This window comes from Pocillopora damicornis, chromosome 1 (assembly GCF_964200805.1).
Source record: "Pocillopora damicornis chromosome 1, jaPocDami1.2, whole genome shotgun sequence".
Lineage (NCBI taxonomy): Eukaryota > Metazoa > Cnidaria > Anthozoa > Scleractinia > Pocilloporidae > Pocillopora > Pocillopora damicornis.
In genome coordinates this window covers 6240920-6266935 of record NC_142670.1, presented here as the reverse complement: position 1 = coordinate 6266935, position 26016 = coordinate 6240920, and the positions used below count along the sequence as shown (strand labels likewise).

At 37.2% G+C, this 26016-nt stretch overlaps 2 protein-coding genes across 6 annotated transcripts; both read left to right on the top strand.

Moving 5' to 3' along the window:
* Positions 1-7903: 7903 nt before the first annotated feature.
* Positions 7904-15723, top strand: LOC149051609 (adhesion G protein-coupled receptor L4-like). 3 transcript variants are annotated; one of them, XM_089184617.1, is made up of 16 exons: positions 7904-8200; positions 8741-8790; positions 8886-9518; positions 9826-9930; positions 10347-10434; positions 10518-10608; positions 11088-11137; positions 11337-11466; positions 11613-11740; positions 12194-12296; positions 12601-12751; positions 13229-13310; positions 13709-13775; positions 14013-14095; positions 14446-14566; positions 15075-15723. In XM_089184617.1, exons 6-16 carry the CDS (start codon positions 10537-10539, stop codon positions 15171-15173), a joined length of 1086 nt encoding a protein of 361 aa, XP_089040743.1. In that variant the 5' UTR covers positions 7904-8200; positions 8741-8790; positions 8886-9518; positions 9826-9930; positions 10347-10434; positions 10518-10536; the 3' UTR covers positions 15174-15723. The 3 variants fall into 3 exon arrangements, with proteins under 3 accessions (XP_089040743.1, XP_089040751.1, XP_089040759.1); XM_089184625.1 differs by having other exon boundaries at positions 7910-8200; positions 8741-9518; XM_089184633.1 differs by lacking the exon at positions 7904-8200 and having other exon boundaries at positions 8263-8790.
* Positions 15724-17407: 1684 nt separating this feature from the next.
* Positions 17408-23831, top strand: LOC149051608 (adhesion G protein-coupled receptor G6-like). 3 transcript variants are annotated; one of them, XM_089184506.1, is made up of 12 exons: positions 17408-17540; positions 18998-19021; positions 19135-19485; positions 19941-19976; positions 20339-20379; positions 20595-20654; positions 21341-21494; positions 21952-22059; positions 22549-22633; positions 22983-23076; positions 23361-23410; positions 23581-23831. In XM_089184506.1, the coding sequence occupies exons 1-12, from the start codon at positions 17477-17479 to the stop codon at positions 23729-23731; spliced, it is 1218 nt and encodes a 405-aa protein (XP_089040632.1). In that variant the 5' UTR covers positions 17408-17476; the 3' UTR covers positions 23732-23831. The 3 variants fall into 3 exon arrangements, with proteins under 3 accessions (XP_089040632.1, XP_089040644.1, XP_089040641.1); XM_089184515.1 differs by having other exon boundaries at positions 17410-17540; positions 19138-19485; XM_089184518.1 differs by lacking the exon at positions 20595-20654.
* The last annotated feature ends 2185 nt before the right edge of the window (positions 23832-26016 follow it).

Here is a 26016-nt window from a genome sequence, read left to right as displayed (position 1 = left end):
ATAAAACCACATTAGTTTCTGGAAATACGTTAAAATAAAATTTTTAGAGCTCTCAAAAGTCAAAGCCGCTAAAAGCCCTTTTTTGACCTCTTGCGACATCGAAAATTTCAAAAGTTGAATACCCTGGTCCTCGTATCCCACCGCATGCAGCAAAAAATATTTTGTATTTTTAAACTGTGTGATATGTTAGGTGAATAAAAAGTATTTCAATTTTGATATTTGTTTATTCAGGGGTTCGTCGTAATTTATTTAAAAACACTCGTCAGACAGCTTTCTGAAATTGGTCAAAAGTACTCTTTCCTTCTTAGTTAATATTGCTCAAGTCCAGACCAGACCATTGAAAACTCCGCTTGATTTCTTCTAATAAGATGTTTGGCTGTAGAAAAATATAAAAACATCTTGCACTTATTAATTTTTTTCGCCGCAATGACTTCAGACTTTCAGCGATTTTGCTAGCGTGGCAGCCGATTATGCAAAATTATTTCATTGAACAAACTCCGACCGTTTTATATAAGTAGCTCAATAAATCTTAGATTTTAACCATTTCAAGTTGAAAAGATAGTAGGACAGAGCTTTTAGACTACACCGATTGATACTCTAAACATTTCAAAAGGCCAGAATTTGAAAAATTTTACCCTCTCCTGACGAAAGATGTCAACAACAATGCATCGAATATCATAATTTGATTAGCGCTCGCCTAACATTTTAATGGCAAACTCTTTTTTAAAAAAATGGCCTCTGCTATTTCATGCATATTTGAGTTCTGACAGCTTACGCTATTCAAACCTGTATGAACATTTCAATACCAAACTACAGGATTCTATTTAGTGTAACCAGTGACTCTGTCACGTAATTCCATCGTGTAATTGTCCTGAATACTTCTTACGTCTAAATAAAGCAGCGATTGCTCAGATTTCTCGCTGAAAGGGAAAAAATGATATTTGGTCGTCACGCCTGTCTGCATAACAGTCTCTGTTCATAAGTTTGAAGAGTTCTTGTGAAAAAGGATATCGCATTCGCATAACGGGTGGACGTCATAACTAGATTGCATAACAACTGCACTCCGGAATCATTTCCTCCATTTTTGCAAGAGGTGCTGCATTTGTATCTTGCATTTTGAATGCGAGCTCAAAATGTTTGCACATGTCTCTTAGCATCTTGACTTTGAGACCAGGCAATCCTTGCTTCTCTTGCCAACGAGCACACATCACAGATATCAAACATGATTGGATGTTTCAATCCTATCTCATCCATTACTGTGTTCCTCGCCTCTCTCAAACACCCTTCGTCTACATCAGACGCGGATGCTTCTATCAAGTGGTCGTCTGCGTCGATGGCATCATCCGATTCTTGTTGTATTTTAGATCGCTGTTTAAGGCACAATCTCGAGAAGAAACCCTGAATCTGTATGTTGGATAACCACTCTGTTCTATCGAACATTCTCTCTCAATCTATTGTGCAAGCAGTTCGCATATCCTTTGCTACTTTCTCTGGGTTTGGTTTCTGCCAGTATCCGATACTAAATTTCTGTGTCAAGTACTGCCTGACGTTTTGCGAAAGCCGTTCACTTGCACCTCTCTTATGAAGAGCCCATCCCATCGGAAGCTTTGATGTACTTGTCAAGGGTTCTGTGGCCACTGCAACCAGTTCATTCGAACTTTCACTCTCTAATGACAATGACTGAAAGTGATGAACCCACTACCTCTTCACTTTGTCATAAAGACTTTAAGTCATGCTCGCAGGCACAGGACTTACATGATGAACTAGCTAGTTCATATGGAAGTCAAGGTCGGCCTGGGTCTTAAAATCTTCATCGCAACCAGGTTCAGGGCATTGATAGGAACTACCGTCGTTGCCATCATTGCTTTCTCCTGCTGATGCAGTTTGTCGAGCAGTAGTGGAGAAAAATGGAATCTCCTCCACCAGATCCGTCTTTTTTCTGTGGAAAAATTGCAATTTTAATTTTACCGAATGAACTTTCCAGGCCCAACATTAAACGCTCTCCAAACGCGCAGGCCCTCTTGTGTAAGTTGCTGAAAGTGGCAATCTTGATATCCGAGCCCTCGTAGAGATGATACCAGCTTACTGTTGTGATAGCAACCTGCTTCATCCGATCTTAGAAAGGCCTTTTTTATTCCTGAATTTCGTAACTTTATGGTGACGAAGAGATTTTCTAGGACTGACAGCACTGAAAACCAGTCTTGTTTACAGCTGTTAAGAAGGTGTACGTATCAGGTTACTTCCAGACTTTCCTCCTGTCTTACAACAACGCTACTCACATGCCAATTGATTTCCTTCTTGGGAAACCATTCTGCTTGCTTTTCCCGGAACTTCATCGCTATGAACTCCATTGTCCAGTCAACGATTATAAATGCTTCATCTCCCTTCAAAGTATCGACAGTTTGCCGCTCGTACTGATCCTGGTTTCTGCTCTCAGGATATGCCCTCTCCATTCAAAGATCTTAGCGGCAGCAATTTTTGCTTCATACCGATAGTCTTCCGCTTGAAACCTACCCAATTGCATTGTGTACTCAGAAATAGTGCCTTTTACTTCTTCAAGAACACTCTTCAGCTTCTCACAATCCACACACTTTACGTTGTGACTGTGACTGCATACTTTCTGAACGTCAGTGTCACCAGCATGGCTCAATGCAAAGACCCTACAGTGATCGGCACATTTGCTATCGTCCTCTTCGCAGTGATTACGGTATGTAGTCTTCAAATACAACTTGCTCTCCTGAAGCCTCTTCCGAACTTCTTTACACTAGTCCTTTTCTGCTCCCACGCTTTCCAATTCGTCTATAATTTGGAGAAAATCCTTGAAACCATCCGCTCCCTCAGCTGCAGTATTGTCTAAACCTCTATAGAACACCATACATCTTAGAAATGGCCTTTGTCATTTGCAAATTGACAGAATACCGGCTCTTTACCCCTTTGGAATCGCTAGCAGGGTGTGTCGGATACTGGCACGCTGAACTTTGGCGCCAGAACTTCCCATAAGTGTGCCTATGCTTTGCGCAGACCCACATTTTGTCATAACTGAGTCTTCTACATCAAACAGGCCAGCCCTTGCAAAGATAAGCTCTCCTTCTGTGAAACTCTCCTTTGACAAATGGATTAAGCAGAGATGACTCTTTATTGAGTCAGTACTCTGAGGCAAGTTAAACAAACCGGAAACTCCTCGTGAGTCTCCGAACAAAGTTTCTGAGGAACGCGACTGAAAACAGGACTTCTTGTGGCGAATACCGCTTCAAGAATTGAGTGTTATTAATCCCAAGCAAACCAGTACCGAAAGAGACATATGAATGACAGCTAATAAAATTACGCGCTTTACAATATAGATATAGCTAATTGTTGGAAAAATGAGGTGACACGTAACGTAATAATTAATTTCCTCAAAAATCGCGGGGTCCTTTTTCCAGAAGAACTCCCTAGAGTTCTGAATAGAAACTTTCATAAAGACAAGTGTGCAGACAAAATTTCTCTTATTCCTGCCGACCAGAATTCTGATCCAAAAGGCGATGTTATCGCTGCTTTGTTACGAAGGGAGAAGCAATTCAGGATAATTACACAATTGAATTGTGACAGTGGTCACGGTGTATTTCAGTGTGTGCTGTCATCGCCGGTTACACTAAATAGAATCTTGTAGTTTGGTATTGAAATGTTCATACAGGTTTGAATAGCGTAAGCTGTCAGAACTCAAATATGAAATAACAGAAGCCAAATTTTTTATAAAAGAATTTGCGAGCTCTAATCAAATTATGATATTCGATACGTTGTTGTTGAAGTCTTTCGTCACGAGATAATAAAATTTGTCAAATTTTGGCCTTTTAAAATGCTTAAAGTATTAATCGGTGTGGTCTTAAAGCTCTGTCCTACTATATTTTCTACTTATAATGGTTAAAATCTAAGATTTATTGAGCCACTCACATAAAACGGTCGGAGTTTGCTCAATGAACTAATTTGCATAATCGGCTGTCACGCTAGCAATATCGCTAAAAGTTCGAAGTCACCTCGGCGAAGAAAATCAATAAGTGCAAGATGTTTTTATATTTTTCTGCAGCCAAACATCTTATTAGTAGAAATCAAGCGGATTTTTTAATGGTCTGGTCTGGACTTGAGCAATATCAACTAAGAAAGAAAGAGTACTTTTAACCAATTTCAGAAAGCTGTCCAACGAGTCTTTTTAAATAAATTATGATGAGCCTCTGAGTAAACGAATATCAAAATTGAAATGCATTTTATACACCTTATATATCACACACTTTAAGAATACAAAATATTTTTGCTGCATGCGGTGTGATACGAGGACCGGGTTATTCAACTTTTGAAATTTTCGATGTCGCAAGAAGTCAAAAAAGGGCTTTTTGCAGCTTTGACTTTTGATAGCTCTAAAAATTTTATTTTAACGTATTTCCAGAAACTAATGTGGTTTTATTTACTTGTTACCAAAGATAGTTTATTGGGCAAAGTTTGAGGGAAAACTTTTTTCCAATGCGAAATGCCCTGGACCGCTCTTACAGAGATCGCCTCTTAAACTGCACAACAAAAACACAAGGAATTCAATGAGAAAAAGGCGCATCAAATTATCCTTCGGTCCTCATTTGACTAAAGTTTCTCGGTGAAAGAAAGACCAGATTTATCTATGCCATTGCAGCAAACAAACGAGCAAACTCTCACAACTTCTAAAGATGCACTTGAATTTACTCACAACTGCTTTCCTTGTCATTTACTGACTGAACAGAGGTATCTTTCGTACATCGATAATCCATGGAAGTGAATAATATCCATAAGATCATTGAATGATTGTCATTCATTGAAGAAAAGATTGTCGTGACAGACATTAAACTTGAGTTTGTTTGCCAAAACGGTGCCGTCGTTGTTTTCTTTCAATTTTGTGCATGCGCCTTTCATCTTCTGGCTCTCTATTTGACAGGTGTCAGATTGTGACAGATACTTGTAAAAAATTGTTTCAAAACTTGCTTGAAAACCTTTTAAATCACCTTAAATATTACACAAAAATAGTTCGGTGAAGCCTCTCTCTTTAAATTGCAATACCTCTGTTTTAACTAACATTTGTCTGTCTTGATTACCGCCCTCGACCTGAGGCCTCTAGCGGTACTCAAGATTTTGGGCACAGTTTTTGCGTTTAACGAATAACATAAACTGTTAAAAATTGATACTATTATTATCATTATTATTACTGTTATTTTTATTATAATTATTTAATCTGTTTAATTTCATTTTGTTACATGTATATTTAACAATACAACATTTTCCTGTGAGCGAATCTACTGTAAACCATGTATGTATACCCAACTTACTCTAATTTACCCAAAAAGGTTTGAATAATAGTGGGTCCTAACTTGAAAAACAACCAAAAAAACAAAACAAAACACAACAAAAGGAAAGGTACTTGCGATAGTAGTCAATGCTGCTGTCTTGCAGATGACATATTATGGTTGGGACCTTCTTTGCGTTGGATTTTTTTTTGACCATCTGGCTGTCACGATAGTTTAATCTTAAGCTTTTGTTTTTGTTTTTTCTTTATAAGTGAAAGCCCATGAATAAGTTAATAGATAACACATACCGTATTAATATGAAGTAATGCATTGCGTGATAAATTGTCGAGTCGCGAAGGAGAATTGTGGAACAGATGATAACCGCTAGTACGACCGGGATTACATATGGATAAAAACATACTGGATGAATCATAGACGCCTCTAGTGAATATATGACTTTATGTCGTTGATTCATTGTGGATGGATCGATTGAGAAAAGAGTCCTCGAGTGATATTAAGAGTCTTAGAGTGAGATCAGGAGGAATGAACAGAATACACTATGGTTTCGAAAGCATAACTCATGTTGCGACGTTCCTTCTTGGTAAGAATTATCATACGCCGGTTAATATTATAATTATTTTGATTGACCCGACGTAGAGGCAACTATCAGTTTAAATTTTGTTAAATACCTTATAGTTTTGCAAGTATTTCTCATGTTGCTACGTTATTACTTGGTAAGAATTATCAAACGCTGATTAATATCACCATTGTTTCGATTCACTTGACGTAGAGGTAACTATCAATTTTAAAGTTTGTTAATGGTTTCTTGGAACGTCAAACGAAGAAAACGGGGGCTTCACTTTATAATTTCCTCTGTCAAATTATGTCAATACTGACAAAAACTACACTCTTAATTTAAAACTCATTTAACTACAAAATGAAATATGCAAATATGTTGGAACATTTGTGTTTTTATAGATCGGTACTGCCCTTAAAATTCAATTAATGATGAAAGGCAGAGTCAAAATATTTGAAAAAGAAAATATAATTTTCAGTGTTTTGCTAACGAGCAAAGCAGATATGCTACCAAAGCGGAGCTTTCAGTAGTTCATCAAGTCAAAAACACCTCTACAAAGAGGATACAACGCTACCTAAATATCGTTTAGAAGTGTACTCGGTTGATCGCCGTTATTATTCCGCGAGACGTGAGAGGGTCTTCGAAAAGGCGAGGCTACATTTCCTTAGGGTGACGCCATCGATTTGAAACACACGATTTCATTATTTTAAAAGCAGTCGGTATAATTTTCGTTCACTTTTCAGAATAACAAAGTACTGTAGAAAAGTGTCGTGAACTGCGTCAACCAGATGTTGTCAGTCGAGCTTCTAAATGTCAGCTAAAAAATATGCAACTTAATTAAAGGTACAGTCCTACAGTGCTTTTGGGTCGAAAGGATTTCCTCATGATGATTACAAAAAAAAAGGCTTGGAAACAAGACTCGTTTTTCTCATGGCAATAGACGCATCAAATAAGCTTTATTGCTTAAACAGGTGCTATCTAAATACGTGAGGCTTAATTCAAAGCCAAGATGATGAGCATCTTGGATGTAAATAGAATTTGAAATTTGCACAAACTATGCAATCAATGCATTGGCTTTCTTCCACGTTATCATTTTGATGCTACATTTTTAATATGAAATTAGTCCTCAAAACCACTATTCGAGGATTTATGCGTAACTTAAAGAAGAAGTTTCGATAACAATATTTTCAGGGTTAATTCTCATTAATAAAATAGGTTATTGTTAGCCAAGAATAGCAACAATATGGAAAACACGTAAATCAAACCGAGATTAAAGGCTTCATGACACTTCAGCGTAGCTTCAAATAAAATCTCTCAGACTAATAACTCATTCTACCGCAACAGTAGTATATAACATTTGCTGTTTCATAGTTTGCCAGCTTTTTCCTTTATCAGCCGATTATTTGTTATTTTTTGTTTAATTTGTTTTTTTCTACATAATAATTTCGTTATTCCTATTATGTTTATTGCGTTCGAGAGAACGCACACTCTTCGTGTTGCTTCTTTCTGGATGATGTGCAATTTCATGGATTGGGCACCATCTTGGACTGGCTGACCACTAACCTCGATTTAGATGAAGCCCTTGCCATGTGGATGCCATGGGACGATATGTAGATGAATTGTAACCAATCAACCATTCGAAATGAGTTACTACAGAACGGAATTGTGCGCCACGCAACCATTAGATATTCGTAGGTTTGATTACACCCTGGATTTTTGTTACGCAGACACAAAATTCTCATTTCTAAGTTAGACTGATGGCTCCTTAGTATTCAATGATTGTTACTAGTTATGACTGGTATCCTTCTAATTTAAGGTTACAGTTTTTTTTTTCCTTTCATATCTTTCAGTTGTTCAAAGCGGCTGGGTTATGGCAGAACGAAGTAAGTGCCTCGTTATCAGCTAGCTTGAGCAAAGTTAAAAAAAAAAATGAATAAACAAGATAAATCTCAAGTGGGTTAATAGGCTGTTCAATTAATTCCACTTTATCTAATAGCAAAGTGTTCATTTACCTTCTTTCGTTGCCATGTTTATTTTCCTGCAGATGATGAGTGTGGAGCTGCCCCGTTCTTGAAGCAAAGTGACTGTCGTGATTCCAACTGCGATGGACTCCTCAAGGGTAAATGGCACAAGATAAAATGCTTTCCGTTTTCCATCAGCGTTCGCAGAAGTCTGTGCTCTAAATGGTGCCATGAAGGAGGGACATCCACTCAGTCTTGGTATAGTGCACTTCATAAATTTTCTTTAAATCGAATCTGTTGCAAGAATGGCGACAGAAAACTCTTCTTTGAAGTAGTACACTGCAGATCTTTCGAGTTTATCATCAAATCGATAGCCCCAGGTAAGTGTCTCTTCGATACTTTTCTTGTTTGATCTTATTATTATTATTAATAATATTATTATTATTATTATTATTATTGTTATTATTATCATCATTATTATGATCACTATCATTACTATTATCAGAATCCTGATAAGTTTTTTGGAGATCGTAATTCTTTTATGCTTTTTGCATATGGAGAAGCCATGGGGGGAAAAAGGCCTTAAAAACTTCAATTTCGTCCGCATTTAGCATAACAATAACTGCTTAACGATGCTAGTTATGTACTGTGTTTTTGCAACACCTATAAGTCGAAAGAAGTTAAGAAGACTGCAAGTTATCTCATGATAGGCGTTATGCTTTGCTTACAATGTTAGCTTATGCCCAATGTCTACAGGCTACTCAAACGTCTACAGCAAAACAGTGTAATTTGCATTTTAGTAGAAGTGGTCGAACCCCTTTGAAATTCCCATTGTAAAGTACGAATATCACTTAACATCAGTCCTTTCGTATGATATAATTTTGATTTTACGCTTCCTATCTCCTTGGCTTTTATTTCAGAAGCAACTAGAGTAACAGTCGTTACAACTCAACCAACCCATCATCCTACGGTAGGATATTTGATCGATTTTCTATGAGATTCTTGGTTTCAAAATAAATTTTACACGTAACCATAACAGTTCAAATTATTTTCTTTTTGCCGCAGAATGAAAGCTATCCATGTAATGTCCTTAATTCCGAAAACAACAGCTCACCGGTATATGGTGGTGTGCCGATAGATATACTGTTTATCTCACCTTCCATTCTGCCTGTTAGTTTGTATTTTAATTTAATTTACTTCTGATTGCTTGGTTTGTGTTTGTTTGCTGGTTTGTTCGTTTATTTTGTTTGTTTGCTTGATTGGTTGGTTTGCTGCTTGATTAGTTGCAAGTTTGCCATGTATAGTGTTTGACTTTTTCCTTAGTATTGGGCCGTTTCTCTCATACAATAGCGGGAAGTCACGATATACGCCAAAAGATATGGTTTAGCTAAAGGGAAGTCTTGTTGACTTGAGGATGTTTCAGGTCTGTTATTTCATCTGATAACTGTCCTCAAAAGTCAGTTAGTATCAGTTGTAAAAACTCCTGAAATCTACTAACTCTACCTCTTTTCATCTAGCGTGAAAAGCAACGATTTAAAACTTTTATCCAAAGGATACGGTCATCATATTCATCGAATGATCAAAAACTGGAGGACACTGTTTTTGGTGCGTTTACCTTTGAAGACTTTGTATTTAGCTCTGCCAGAAAGTGGTCGAACGTTAAAAATCCCGAATTTATTGATGTCGATGAAGATCTGGGTAAGTGCAAAAGAGCCTTTCCTCTTTCTGTCGGATCGTTTTGTAAGGCAAGCATTAGAAGGAAAAGTCTAATCATTTTTTGTGTGCAGTATCATAAACATAAATCGTTGCTTTCAATTCTTTAATCTGGGAAATAATTGCGTGCAAAATCATAAGCTAGAGGAAATGCAACTGAATAAATTCTAGTCATGCGCGTCATTGCCTTTGCTGAGCATATACATGCAGTTGCACTCTGTGAGCGAGTGAAAATATATGTCAACGCTGTAGCGTTTGCCTCATATATTTCGCTTTTTTTTAATCAATATAGCCTTTCGGGTTAGACGCAATGTCCTCCATAGAGAAGATGACTTTCTGTTTAATGGAAGCAATGGGGAGAACTTTATTAAGATTCCCCTGACTAATCTGGATCGAGGTAAAAACCCTTCTATGTTTTGAGTCAGTCTTGTTTCAAGATGATTGCCCATATTTTCTTGGCAAACTCTTCAGTGGAAATAGCTTCATTCCGAAGTGCATCACCAAATTTGCAATATGCACGTGGTGTGCACTTAATACATCCAGTTCCTGTTTTCTTTTTCTCTTTTCCCCTTTTTCCCTCCATCTAAGTCCAAATCGGTTTCTGTTTCGAGATTTCTCGAGTTTCTTTCCTTTTTTTTTTGGGCGTCATTACGGAGAAACTTAATGCTTTTTCAAAATTTTGAATATTGCGCTTTTTCATGATTCACTTGTCTGTAACGACATTAATGCCCGTACATTTATGATCGGTTTCTTTGAAAAAAATACATTTTTTGAAACTGAAATAAATGAAATTCTCATTTCCCATTTAAACAGATTCCATAGTACTTGGGCTGGAATACATCCATCTTTCTGAATCTTTTTCAAACTATTCAGCTGACACTGAGGGAGGCAACAAAACTAAGTAAGTATATTTTATTTTTACGACTGAAAACGAAATATAAAAAAAACTGCTGTGTTGTGATGAGTTAATTTTCTTTATTTCAGGATACTTGACAGTGTAATTATGTCCGCCGTAATAGACCCTCCACCCGAGGTTCTACTAGAAAACATCACACTGGTTTTTAAGAACATGAAGGTGTTTACGTCTTTTTTTCGTTATCTGTTTACTTATCCATTTTAATTTCATTGGCGTTTGCCAGTTATTTTGTTTGCTTGTTTCATGAAAGCGGAGCACCGACAGTTTATTCATCTCCCATGTGGGTTACTCTACTGTCGTCTTCTTCTCGCCAATTTCCAAATTTCGTCACCTTGAAGCGGCGGTCTTTCGCGGTTTCTCAACAGTTGTATCTGAGACTTGAGGAATTCGAATTAAAGAACAAATCAACAAGTTCGTTTTTTTTCTGAATAACAAATTAAGACCTCATTACTGGAGTGGTCCCAGAGACCTTCATGTTAAGAATTACTATTTAACCTGAAGGGTTACATTGATATTCTATAACTATGACGCCTAACTAGTCAGCTATACCTATACGCAGTGCATCACTGAGGCGAGCGCTGAAGCCTTGCTATATTAAGCCCTGAATCAAAACCCTTAATTCTTTTTTTTTCCTTTAGGTGAATCGTAAAAAAAGAACATGTGTATTCTGGAGCTTCTCTGAAGAAAAGTAAGCACCACAGTAACATAAATTTTATACACGGCATGCATTCTTCTGATTTTCATCGGAAAGGAAGCTAAAAGTATCAGAAATCACTTCAAAGCAATTAGTAGAATAAATTGAACTCTTTTCAGGTGGAGGGGGAGGGAGTTCCCAATCAAAAAAGTTATTTTGAATCCTTTCTCTATGTCTAATTCTGTTTTTAAAGCTTTGGGAGTTGGTCGAGTGAAGGATGTCAAACAAAGATGATATCCGATCATCATACGGAATGCGTTTGCAATCATCTAACCCACTTCGCCGTGCTCATGGATTTCACCGACAATACTGATGACGGGAAGGTGAACATTCTTTTTTTTTTTTGTTACAAAATAATGTCATAAGGATCTAAAAAGGTACATAGAGGCATGAAAAGTGTCGCATTTATTCATGTTTGTTAGAGTAGACATTTCCTTTCATACAATTAAAATAATTATGACGTTTACAGTTTTTCAATCAAGATAAGACTCGTTCGACAAATGAGCATTACAAACTACTGACACTCCTCACCCGAGTAGGGATGGCTTTATCTCTCGCTGGAGTCATACTCACAATTATCAGCTATCTTCAGCTCACGTAAGTACATTTAATTATCACTGACATGTAATCGAATTGTAGGAAATTGATTAAATTGAAAAGGATGGAAAATATGTCATCAGATCAGTTTTGGATCGACGTCAAAACGGACTGCTCGTTTCTGGAAAAGAAATCAAACGTTCTGAGATGATCTTTCTTTAAAAATGATATTTCAACAAAGAGTAAAAATAGCTTCAAACAAGGTGTTAATGTTAGATAGAAACTTTCTAGTCAGTATTCTTTTATCCATTGGTTGTTCACTAATTAATTAATGTAAAAATGTATTATGTCAACATATTAATCCCTCCATTTGGTGGATCGTTTACACTGGTCCTTTTGATGGCTTCCTTTGCAATACATTGACTTAGTTTTGTTTCTGTCTGACCGCTAAATAAATTCCATGTAGTAATTATTTTACTAGCTTGTTTGATTTTCTTACTCTGTGCTTTGCAGAGACAGAAGTTCACCTTTGTGTCACATACGGGTTGGTCTGACTTCCTGCATTGGAGCAGGACATATCGTCTTTTTCGCTGGAATTGACTCCACAGGAAACCAGGTGACTTGCTGAACTTCTAATTTTCTTGTTGCTTTCTTAACGTTGCTATTCTTGTGCTTGTTTGTTTATTTGTTTGTTTGATTTAAAGACCGACTGATCTATAAATTGATTCTTTTTTTCTTGGTTATTTGTGTCTTTTTGTTTGCGTAGTTTCTATGTATGCTGTAATTTTCCTCTGTTTTCTTTTAATTTTCGTTCTGCTTTCTTTGGTTTATTTATCTTTTTGTTTTTCGGATTATCATTTTGACAAATACCATTTGCCGGGCAAATTATTGCATTTTTACGGATTACCTATTCTTTGCAGGCTGCTTGTGTAGCTGTGGCAGCTCTTATGCAGTATTTCCTAATGGCCAGTTTTTGCTGGATGCTTGTCGAGGGGATTTATATCTACTTATTTGTTGTAAAGGTTTACAACATTACCGACAAAATGCATCGCTATCATGGATTTTGCTGGGGTGAGGAGCATTGTCGGGAAATAGCAAAAATGGGATAGGACTTAAATAATATACTTGAGGAAATATCTCGATTCTGATTTGCCGAAACCAATAGGAACAAAAGATCATAAAATGGCTTTGTTTTTTAATTTTTTTAGATGAATCATTGGATCGTCTTGAGGTGTACCAGAGTTAATCGTAAAATATTTCCGGTGCTTATTAGAGCTAGTTATAGTTGCAAATTTAGTGGCTGAAATCACGCATCTATATCTAATCTGCCGTGTTTTAGTAATTTCATACTTACAATTAAAAGGCTTCAAGAGTTAGCAACATAAAAATCACATTGAAAATTCATATATTCGCGTAACAACTTACAGTCGGTAGTTTATTAAAGTCATCAACTTCTACAGCCCTCGGCTCTGACAAATGTAATAACGCTAGAACTCGATTTTGCTGTTATGTCTTACTTAATCAGCTTTTCATTATTACTTTCCTCAGGACTGCCTGCAATCATAGTTGCTGTATCTTTGGGTATCACCATAGGAAATGATGGAATCGAAACTTTTGTCAATGATGAAAAGTAAGTTTGAAAGTTTGTTTATTTTATCGACTCCATACAAAATGGTGGAAGCCTGAAATTATGAACTTACGAAAAAAAAAAGGGGGATGGGGAAAGGTAAAGGAGAAAGAACCTTATTGCCCTGGTGTCACCTTCCCTTTTCCCTGCCTCCTGTGATTTGTAAACCAAGACATGGGAATGCAAGAGCTTAATAACAGAAACCTGCAGCCTCTTTGACTGGCCTCCCTCCCCCTCCCTCCCCCTCCCTCCCCTCCCCCACCCCCCTTACCCACCAAGCACCCTCCTCTTTCAAGCTGTGGATCTCTCCATGTATTAGAGTAGAAAAGAGGGAGAGTTTATAAATTATTATCCAACATAAAAGTTTGCTCTCCCGTACCTTTTGTTTTTATAATTCTAAGCTGCTGGATGTCCTCCTCTAACAATATCATCTGGATATTTGTTTCCTTTGTTGGACTGATCGCAATTGTAAGTGGCAACAGATTGAATTTCTTCGATGGATACCAGTTTAGTCATCTGAAAATATTTGTTTCAACGTTGATTAGAACAACATTTTTTCGATCATTTCTATTCTCTTGATGAGTCTTTAAAATTCCTCTTTAGAAACTTACAACAGAAGCAAGGGCGATAAAAATATCCGACAGTTCCTTCTTTCCGTTTTTCATCTTCTCCCTCTTCTTTTGTTTTCCTTTTTAATAACTGAAGATTAACATGATGATCCTCGTGCGAGTTATCAAGGAATTAACAGCAATCCAACAGGTGAAGGGGAGCCAAACTGAGCAGATCAGGTGGGATTATTAGTGTTACTTCTCCTTAAATGCCTCCATAATGAAAATTTTGTTTTCTTTAAAGTGCTTAGACTTTAAATAATCTCGTATAATAGCTTGTTGCAAAGAAAACCTGACCTGGACAGGCTTGACAGGCTTTGAATGACGCCCTAGCACATAAAATATAGTGCGTTTTCCATGAAAGACCTTTAAACTGCTTCTTTTGTCACTCCCGACATTATATCGCGACTATTTATTACCTTCAATTTAAGAGTTTTCAATCTTTCTTTATTTCAGCTTGTGGGAAAAATATTAAGAATTCAGTTGAACGCTTGTGTTTTCAAAGTGACTATTCATTTGGTCTCTTCCAGGCTTGGTGTCCGTGCATGCGTGGTGTTGGCTCCATTGCTGGGTGTCACGTGGCTGATTGGCTTCCTTGTGCCGTTACACATCGCTTTCTCCTACATTTTTGTTATCCTTAATTCCACTCAGGTAACGTCGTCTAAAACCTTAAAGGTTTGTTCAAGCATATGGTCGCTCATGGTAGAGATAAGAGCGTACTTACAACGAAATAAGCGTCAGAAATACTGAAAAGTGTCTCCATATCCCAGGATAATCCAGAATAACTTTTAGACACCAGACCCGTGACCCTCCGTAAATAAGCAGACTCGAGACCATTTAAACCTTCCTTTTGCACTTGTATTTTCATCTTCAAAGCCTTAGCTCTGCTAAATTATGATATTGGAGTCACCATGAATCGATTACATCTGACGGATAGAACTGTATTCGGGAAAATAAGCCTCAGATAAGTAAACGATCATAGCTAATAAGGAAAGGGGACCTTCAGCTGAGTTGTTCTAAAAGACACAACCCTACATTCACGAAAAAAAAAAAAGGCAAAACAATTTTGAAAAAAGTGGAAAGCTTCTTTCATTTCTGCGTCTATTTACTCATTTGTTTACCTATTAACCAATAAAGTTATATCTATATTTTTTTAAAGGGATTATTCATTTTCTTCTTTCACTGCTTGGGAAATAGCGAGGTAAATATGAACTTTGAGTCTCCGCATTTCATATCAAGAAAAGCTGGTTACATATAATGAGTGCCTCTTATTTGAATTCTAATCCCTATCTAGATAAGGGGGCGTTTCAAAAGAAGAGTCCAAAAAATCCACCCAAGTGCATTTAATCAAAGGCAAGGTGATAATAGAGGAAACTCTCAAGCCAGTCAAAGTCGCAATGATACTGGGATTCCTGTGCGGGATCGAGAGTAATCAGGGGACTTTGAACCTTTGTCTTGCCTATGGAATGGGAAAATACTAAATGCATTTACAGCCAGCATCACTTCTGTTACGTAGGCTTTAGCTGATTCAAGTTAATTCAAGTTGTATTTATGCTTCTTTTTTTTTTTTTTTTTTTTTGTCCAGCTGTCGAGTCATTTTCTTAACCTCAGGCTTAGCTAGGTTGATGATATTTAACCATTGGCATTATATGGAATAATTATTTGTCTTAGAATCAAATTGCCCGAGAATACCAGTTTGTGATATACTGATTAATCATTTAACCGGTAATTAGGTCTGAACTGTAGAATTCAATTTTGGTGCAATGAATATTTATTAAGTTTACAAATAAAGTTTGTAGTATATGACAGTTAACTGTATAATGAAGACTTTACTAAACTAAAACATTTCTGAGCTGATGAAGAGAACATAAAAACAACCCTACACAAACCACATACCTAGGAACCGATCACCGTTTATCGTCAGGGAAAGGAGGGGCTTGGGTGAAGGGAGGGGGTCGGGGTGCGCTGGATGTGTCACTATAAGATTGTGTCTCTATAAGGTTTACCTAAGGCTCGATAGCCTGCTTGTAGCCGTACCCCCCCCTGATGGTGAAACGGTAGCGAGGGAACGTCTACGCAAACCTGACACTAATCGTGTTCCGCGACGTCTATTCATAAAGTTTTTTGCGAAGTGACACGTGTTAGCGAGAGGGTTATCGAGATAAACAATAACAGTGAATTAAACAATAATAGTGAATTCATTCTCTATTTTCGGTTTAATTTGAAATTCAGCGTCCGAGTTCAAATGTATACAATGTTTTAAGGATATAGGAAAATATTATGAGCGATGTTTGGTATGGAGTAAGAAGAGGACGATGTTCGATTAGCATCGCGTTAACGAAACTAGATTTCAACGTTCACGCGGTTTCTGCTTGCATTCGTAAACAGTGCCACGGTCGTCGAAAAGAGTTGGATTATTTGTCACAGAATCTCAAGGATTTTATGGATTTCTATAAAAGATAGTTACGCTGCAAGCGTGAAGAAATGAGCGACTCTTTTCTCAGTCGAAAGAATCGCTCCGAGGAACAACTAGTTTTAATTTAGCTTCGCAGCACCGTTCGCAAAGAGACCGGAAGCTGAAGGCGGACGATCCTCTCGGCCCTAGGACATTAAGATAGTGCACCTGGTCTTCTGTGAAAGCTTTAACCTACGGCACAATAAATATTGTGACCGCTTTCTTCTAGAAAGGAGAGGCGATCGATCACTGGCGTTGCTTGATATAATAAAGTAACAAAAAGAAGACATCGTTACTTTCGAAAAACTTAATATCTATTGCTTTCTGCTGTTCTTCTTGAAATGTCTCTATCCCAAAATTCGCGTAAACTTGCCTTAAAACCTCGCACGAGATGCCCTACCCCACTAACGGGGACGTTGCTTTTAATTCGTGGATATACGAGGTAAAGGAAAGAGAAATTAAAGAACTCGATATTCAAATTTCGTGGCATTGGCAGCGGCCTTAGGAGTCCGGGGTGCGCAGGGATCTTATTAAATATGGCGGACTGATCGTTAATATGGCAGATCAATTTAGGAGGACTTTTGTGGACTGAAGTTCAAATATCTCTCCTGGGATCAGAGGATCCTTAACCTCACATAATACCTCCTTCTATCTTGATTATTTTTTTTTCTTTCAAGAAGCATGTAGATATTTTGTTCGTAAAGTTAAAGAATTTGCTGATAGATCAATTTCGTGGTATGTTTAGATTTCCATTAACAGCGTGCTAGTTAGCATACGGTATAGTAAGGATCAGTTCGCAATTACTCCTATCCGGGACTGTATGACCTAAAACGTCAACAGAAAAGCTTTTTATTCCTGCTTTTTTCCTTTGGAGCACCCGGATGCATTACATCATTACCCGGCTATACTCAGTTCAAGAAGGGAAAAAAAATAATCGGCCTATTGTTTGTTCGCTAAAAAGATCACATTAATATTACAAAATAAAATACAAAGCTGGAAATATCTGGTGCAAAATTGGATCTACTCCATACATCATTAAACGTGGATCGAGGAAAGACAAGCTATATTCTGACGTTTGGGTCTCCTCAGTGCATCTCACGCCTGGAATGATGAAAGCGCTTTGGCACGCGTTAGCATTTAGTTCAGTTTTCTTCACGACGGTCGATCTAGGTTAGTGGGTTATCATCTTTAACTTGACATCTCTACTTTCTAAGTACCGCTCATCTACAAGAAACTGCTTCTTACTTTTAAAACCCTTCGAAACCACTGACACAATTTATGAATAGATCACATATAGATAGATATGAGTATTCCCCGTCGTTTTTTGGAGTACAAGTTAATGTTTCTCCCATATTCCTTGAACGGAAAGCATTTGTAATTGCTTGTCCATCCGAAGTTGCGGTATATCACTAATATGGACAACTCTGGTAGATAAAAAATAATGCAAAATAATTAACTTTTTCGGTTAAAATAAAATCCAGCAGATTTTCGCGGATCATTGCTACCTTTGAGATAAAAATTGTCAAAGACCGATGTATGCAAGAGATACTTACGCGTAATGATATACCACATGGCTAATATTACATAGAATGCATGTCAAATTATTTTCGTTTTTAAACTTCGCCTCATCCTTTATGTCATTTATTTCAGTCAATTCAAATTGGCTTTGCTTCAACTGCTTCGACTTCACGAATTGTCGGATGCGTTTCCTCGCTGCAAAGACTTATTTTGCGTGTGATGCAACGAAGCCTCGTTAAAAAAAAATCGATAAACAGAAAAACCTTACCTACATTTTGCGACATTTCCTTCGCATCACACATAACGAATTTGTGCTTGAATTTAATTTTATGTTAATTTTTATAAGATGTCAACATCACGAACAAATGTAGGCAACAAGGGTTAAGAAAGGGTCTTTCAGCTTCTACGTTGGAAATGAAAAGAAGAATAAAATGTTTATAGAATAAAATGGGAATGGCAGACTCTTCAGGAATATTCTAAGTATCACGATTTAACCTGACTGAGGCAGGTTTGATCTCAAGCTTTTCTCCTAGGAGAGAAGTATTCTTCTAAAACCGCTCTCTCTTTACTTTAAAATTTTCGCTCCAAAACTTCGTCTCGAATGACTTATCTGTAATCTTCCGTCAACTTTGAATTTTAAGATGTTAACGGCTGGATTGTGCAACTCGTTGAGCACCGGTACAAGCGCGGTATGCCGCTATATTCATAGCCCGTCTAAATGACTTTAGTTCAACTTGGAAACAGTGTTAGCTTACCAGAGAAAAAAAAAATTCCGCACACGGCACGATTAGCGGCAACGGACGTGGTTCTGTGTAAACTGAAAATTCGTTTGAATAAGACGAAACCGTTTTGTTAAATTCCAGTTGCGTCAGATGTTTTAGATGCTCCGTTTTCAATGCGTAACTACATCTGACGTAGTTTAAATGACAAAAGCAAGTAGAACCATGGTCTGTCGAGACACGAGATTAAAACTTGAGATATGACGTTTTCAGAACTCGCTTTGAACGGTTAATCAAGATCCATCCACTTCCTCTAATTTAGATCGAAAAAAGTCTATCAGGAAAAATTTGTTGTTACTAATATTTTTTCCTTGATGTTGTTGTTTATAGATGTCCAGAGAAAACAGATACTATGTAAGTTTATTTCTATTCTGACTGAATCCAATGGTAGATCTAACAGGATGCTGCTATTTCTGGTGTTTAAAACAATTCAGTAGACCACTGTTTTTCTTGATATGCTTCATTAGCAGGGGAAAAATGCGAAAATATCTCCTCCAGTGATCCCTCGGTCAGGAGAAGAAAACCTTGTCGGAAACTTAAGAAGGATGGACTACTAGGCCAGTGGAATCGGAAATCCTGTGGCTCCCCCCCAGGCCATTGCTTTCAATGGTGTTGTTTAATAGTCAGATGTCTTAAATTTAACAAATCCAACCTAGACGACTGTTATGACAATCTTCAAATTTGCAATCCTCGAAATTTTACAATGACTGGTGGTAAAAGGGCATGGGGCATTTATATCAGACCCGAATTTATATCAGACCCGAATTGTTCAGGAGTGCGTCCTGAAAATATTTCCTTCAAAGCATTTCAGGATAGGGGTAGGTAAACAAAATCTTGAGTTATATTAACACCATCTGCATGCTAGTACACTGACAAATTGGTTTATGCTTAGCGCGCGTCTATCGAGTTATGAATGCACGCGGGAAGTTTGGAGAGCACGAGAGAAGCGTAAGAGTTACTCCAGGCACAACCGAGAGCAACTACAGCTTCTTGAGACCAAATCTCTATACTAAAATTATAAATTTTTTGCTCAGAAGCGAAAGACAAACGAATTTCTTGCATGTATGAGACAGCGCAGTAGGCTTAGTATACTTGAATCGTTGTCCATTTGAATTCACGGCCGGGAAATTGCGAAATTTGAACATTCTGAAATTTTACAATGTAAACGATGCTACTGAATAATGCGTTTAGGAAATATCAACACTTCAAAATAATATTTACTGTTCGAAAAGCAAAGCAGAAAACTAACAAATTTCTTGCATTTTCATTTGAGTTCCAACATGCATGGAACGGAAAACAAACTTAAAAGGTAAGACACCTCTTGGCTAAACTCTACGGGAACTTGCATTCGAAGTGAAACTGCACATGTCCTGTTATGGATACATGAGGATTGATAACATTCTGACATTTTGATTCGCCAGTAGCTCGTTAATTAGGAATATAGGCAGGACTTTCCCTCGCGATATGCTATAATATGGTAACGATTACCTTGTATTCCTAACTCTTACTTTTTAGAGCAACACTTCGTCTCGCAATTATTTCCCATGAATGCCAAATATTTCGCCAACAGAAACGAGGGAAAAAACGAAACCAAACAAAAAAGGGAAACGAAAACGAAGTTAATCAGTAAAAAAAACATAAACAAACAACATACCGCTTATTTACCTCCAGTTCCACATTTGAGCAGAGAAGGAAAACGAATTCGAAGAAAGGTAATGGCAACAATGATTTCAAACTTAAAACTGGTTAACTCGTATGTGGTGAGAAATTCATTGATTAACTAAATGACTGTCTGCCTGACTTTCTGACTGTCTGACCAACTAATCGACTGACAGATTTTAAAATCTGGAAGATTGATTGAAAGATTGGCAAACGTGACCAATTGATTGATTTTTTGACCCCATATTTGTTTATTTGGTTCATTTAGAGGCGTCGTATTCTGAATTTTTACAGAAATCTTGACCCTAAAAGGAAGGAGGACTTTCTGGTAATGCAGTTTGATAATGATATTGCTTTTCCAGAATAGAAGACACAGGAACTGCGTAAAATTATGTTGTAGTCAGTAGCAAAAAAAACAGCGAGGCACAAAAACACGATGCAATACGTTACAGAAGGGCTCCAAGCTACGTTAGTAAACCAATCCGTAAAATCAACTGCTACAAGCTGCTTGAGAACTCGAATGAAATCCGAATCATCGGGCGTGCAAGCCATATACATGTCGGGTATTTAGAGTATGTATATAAAGCCGGTATCTAAAGATTTCGCAACATTAAAATTCGCCTCTAGCTAGATTAAACTCTTTAGCTCCCATGAGTGATCAAGACAGAGTTTCTCCTTACAATATCAACACAATATCAAGCAGACAAGCAACGAGAATAGAGAACAATATCAATTAGGGAAATATTACTTGATCCAGTACCAAATTCTCTGAACTAGCATTATAAGAATTATGTAGCAGACAGTAAAGAGAATTAATAATGAGATCTTGGGAGTTAAAGGGTTAATGTAGTTTACCCCATCTCGAAGATTTTACTCTGTCAAAAACTAATGGCTCGTTACAACCTTTAAAACTTCAAGGGCAAAATTGATTGCAATGATGAAAATAAAAGATAACTTTTTAAACCTCTCTAGGTATATATCTGCCAATAACTCTCCTTCGATTCCTATAAACAGGCCGCGTTCTCTTTTCTCAAAAATTTAACATCGTCCAGTACAAAGTGTGGCGCGATGTTCTCCACATTGGCTCTTGGGGACTTCTTGAGGAGACACATTCAAGCACATTTGAACACTACAGCTACCAATATTTCCTTCTCAAGCGAAGTCGCAGGTAAACCTTATGACAAAAATGATGATGAAAAAAAACAAAACAAAAACAAAAATAAGCAAAAACAAAGTAAGTTCACGGCCCCACTCAATGTCCACGCAGACTTGTCCCTTATAGCCCACATGGCTATTTTTTCCTTTTTCCGTTTTGAACAATTTAGTTACTTAGCTTATCCTTTGTTCCAAATAGGTAGTGTTACTTAATTTACAAACTAAATTCTACAAAATGGTGTCCTCCTTCTAACCTGATATTGGGGAAATGAATTATTGGAAAATTTTACTGGATGAGTCTTACTTTAAGCTGGGACAAGACCAATCGCACTCAAGAAAATTTGATTGAAAATATATGGGGCTTAATATTCTACTATCGGACTAAATCGACACCTTAAAAACAGGTATATCTAAATAGTTTTGAGATTACATGAATTTCTTTTTTTTTTCCGTATAACCCGTAATCGTAGATGTTTTTGCCAGTCGCCCTTACCAGGACAGGGGCAAAAAATTTCGTTTTGCTGATCCCAAAAACGAAAACTTCGTGGAAATTTCATATCGAAACGCCGAAGGAAATGGTGAGTATGTTAAGGCGTAATCTCACTCAGTAATATCTGAACCCCTGATTAAATTTTTTTTGTTACCCGATGGCAGTGATATCATGGCGGAAGAGATAGATCGAGAAATAGGTGTGAAGAAAAGAAAAGGAAAAAAGACAAAAAAAAAAACAAAAAAAAAACACAGACTTATCTTGGAAATCGAGGCGCAAACAATTCCATGGTGCAGTTCTGCCAAACATAGAATAAAAAAAGAGAGGAAGTAAACAAAATATCTTCGACCATATTTGAAACCCTTTTAACACACCATGGGGGGAAGAGAGGATCAGTCGTTGCCTACAGAGAGTAAAGGAAGGAATGAGGTGAACTATTGAAAATTGGCTGCCAATCAAGCCCAGTGAGGGAGGATCAGTTAAATTCACAATCAAAACCCTCTGACAGCCCCTACACCAGGCAATAAATATTGACCGTTACCTTAGTTATCATTTCATTCAATCTAACTCCATCAAGGCTCAATGGTCATAGGAGTAATGTACAAAAATCTTACCGAGTTGTTTACATCAGACAAGAACACCAGAGGAACCAACAAAACAAGGTTTGTATTTCAGCAGCAAGAAAATCAAATATATTTGTTAAATCAAAGTATAAAGACTGCCGTAAATAAATAAATAAATAAATAAATAAAAAACTAAAATACACAACATCCTTCACGTGTATGGCGAAGATAATAATTACATCTAAACCTACTTCATGGTCCTAAATTATGGTCTCTTTTCAAAAACCAAGGCTCAGAAGTAGAGGTGAGCAGCATTGACAACTTGTGCAAGAGATTTTGACACATTTTACATATTATTTTTTTTCGAATAAATGTATTTACATATTTGTTTGCTTCGAAGCTATTTAAAACTTCATTTAGCATTTGTTTTTGTCGTTTTTGTTGTCAGGGTGCTGAACTCCATAATCATGTCCGTTGAAATATACCCCGAGCCTGCAGATGTATTGCGGGAGAACATCACCTTGGTTTTTAAACACATAAAGGTATGTACATCACCTCTACAATGAAAGGAATTCACATTCCCCTTTTACACCTTGTCCAATCTGTAGCTTTCTCCATTATAGTTTGCTTGACACTCGAAACGTTAGCTCTGTAATCTCTCTACGGCGGGCAATTCATGGTATCAACTCAGCTAATAACGCTTAACCATCTCATGGTTTTAAGCTTGTGTATAAAATCTTAGATTTTAAACTTTATATTTCCCATCAAAAGATTATAGACTGAGTTTAAACTTCCTCTTGATTGGTACTTTTTAAATTTATTTCAGGCCGGTGGAAAAAGCAGAGAGTGCGTATTCTGGGACATGTTTGGAGATGGGTGAGGCTCGCTATTTTCGGACGAAATCTACCTCTTGCACAATTATACGAGATGTCTTTCCATCTTTTGGGCACCTACATGTATTGTGTTGGCCATTTAGACAGCTTTGTTAGATTCTATACCCTGGAACTAAACCACATGAATTTTCTTTTATTTTTTTTTGTATAAAGTCCCGTGGGTTGGTCAGCGCAAGGATGTTTGACTAGAATTATGAGCGAATCTCAAACGGAATGCAAGTGCAATCATTTAACTCACTTTGCTGTTCTAATGGATATTACCGAAAGTAAAGATGAAAGTAATGCAAGGGATACAAAGGTATAAGTTTCATCTAGTGTTCTTCCATTGTGCATAATTGTATTAGTTGGCGGCACGTATCATGTCAACTTCGTATTCCAATAAAACAAGGTACTTACGGAGAAAATGCATTTGTCGTGTGAGTGCTTCAAAAAGCTTTGCTAGACAATCCGTTCGCATCGCCACCATAAAGTGTTTCCAAAACATTAAGTTAAGAGAACTCTGGCCTGAAAGAAATAATACACCTAGCACTATGTTGGGTCAATTGTACTCAGATCCATATCCCAAAGGCGCGCATTTTTGGCCACAATCTGGCACAAGAAGGCAGATAGTAACATAAAGTGTTTCCAAAACAGTCAGATATATAGGATTACTGTGGCTTTAAAGATGGAATACACATACATATCCCAAGGGCGCGCATTTTTGGCTACTATCGGCCAAAAACCCTAATTCCTATGGGCATGGAATATTCATTAAAACATTAGTTTGCCTTAAGAGCCATTTTCCGAGAAAATCGAAAATCGCAAGACACTCGTAAAAAATTGGAATTTTTTTTCTTTTGCCAAAACATCCCTTTTAGTGACCTAATTCAAGAAAAAATATTTTGGGGTTCAAGCGATTCATTGTACGGGAGAAATAACAAAAATTTTGAAAAATCGATTTATTGCTGTCTTTTCGCGCTTAAAAACAACAGAATCCGACCGCAACTTCGAGAAAACGGTGAACGCATAAGAAACAATCCCTAACATCGAAACTTCAGCCGAGTATTATTTCGTTCTTAATCTTTAAAATCCTAAAAGAAAAATTTGAAGAAAGAAGTTTTTAACATTTGCAATCGACAAGTTTAAAAAGGTCATATTTGTGTCTCTTGAAATGTTAGAAAATGAAAGCGAACTTTAACTGTTGTAAAAGCCCTCTGGTATATGTCGCTTCCTATTAAAACCCATGTAGAATAAAGCCTTGGCTATTGAAGTAAATTACGGGAACGTTTTAGCTCTGGAAATTAAATGCAGCCCTAACACTGGAGTAAGCAATTTGAGAATTTAAGTTAATCAAATTTATGCAAATTAGACGGCCCGCTGAATGAATTCATACTAAACGCAAAGTTTAGTGTAAAAGGACTACTTACTGTTGCTTATAATGTGTTTTTAGAGTGAAAATGTTATTTCTAGCTTTCAGCCGTGTTGGTAAGAGCCGTAAATAACTTTTTATATGACGACTGAAAAACGTTTGTATAGCCACTTTGCTACCAGTGAAATCATTGAGATCGCAACTTCGAACTGAAGCTGTCATCGCTTGACGAAACTCCGTTACCACAATTTTAAAATAGTTTCTTCAGGGGGAAAAAGCAGAATTAAAATGCATTCGAAACCGTTAACTTCGATTCTGAATTCGTTTAGTTACGATTTCAAGCCATCACAAGGTCTTATGACCTCTGCTGACCCGGAAATCGGTTACACGGCCAAGGTCACGTTAGCAAACTGTCACGAAATACTCCATAGCTTCTGTTTTCGGCCTTTGTTTTGGTAAAAAAATATATAAACTTTTCACTGAACAGACCTTCTTGCTTTATTTGATTTATATATTTGTATTGGTCTGGACACATGCATATTCTGACTGGCTGTGAAAGACATTCATCTCAGTTTTTGATTCAGAGTGGTATAATATTTCCTAAAATATTTCAAACACAAATGGTTCCTTAATAAGTTCGTTATTCCCGAATTTCCCACCTTGCAACAATCCCTACAGCAAAAAAAAAAAAAACAGCAGAAAAGTCAACTTTATAGCTTGCTTTAGTTTTGTTTTGGATTTTTTTTTTTATGAATTTTCCTCCGAAACCAGGAAACCCTAGCCAGGTAACTAGAAATTCTCAGTTTCATTAAGAGCTTGTCCACAACACAACTTCAAACTTGCGTGTGCTTATCGCATCCTTAAAGCCTTCCAGACCTCTTCAAAATTGTTGAAAAGCCTATTGAGGCTAATAATAATCTTTGAGTTAACTATGACCAATTCATGCCGCGAGCGCGAGAAAGAGAACCACTCCGCAGGGCTGAATACGCGATGTGGAGTGTTATAAAATTCCACATTCTCGCGCGTAACGCTTTCTATAGAGACCTCTAGAAGTGTTGTTTAGCGAAGATAAATAAAGTTATCTTTGGTTAACTCAAAGAACTTGCAGAAATACCTCCAGCCTGCATAACAGGCGCTTTATGAACCAAGCGAGGCGAAAGTGGCATTTTGCGCGAAGCGCGAGAAGCGACGAGGGGAGGAGAAAAATAAAGCTTTATTTTTCTCCATCCCTCGTCTCGCGC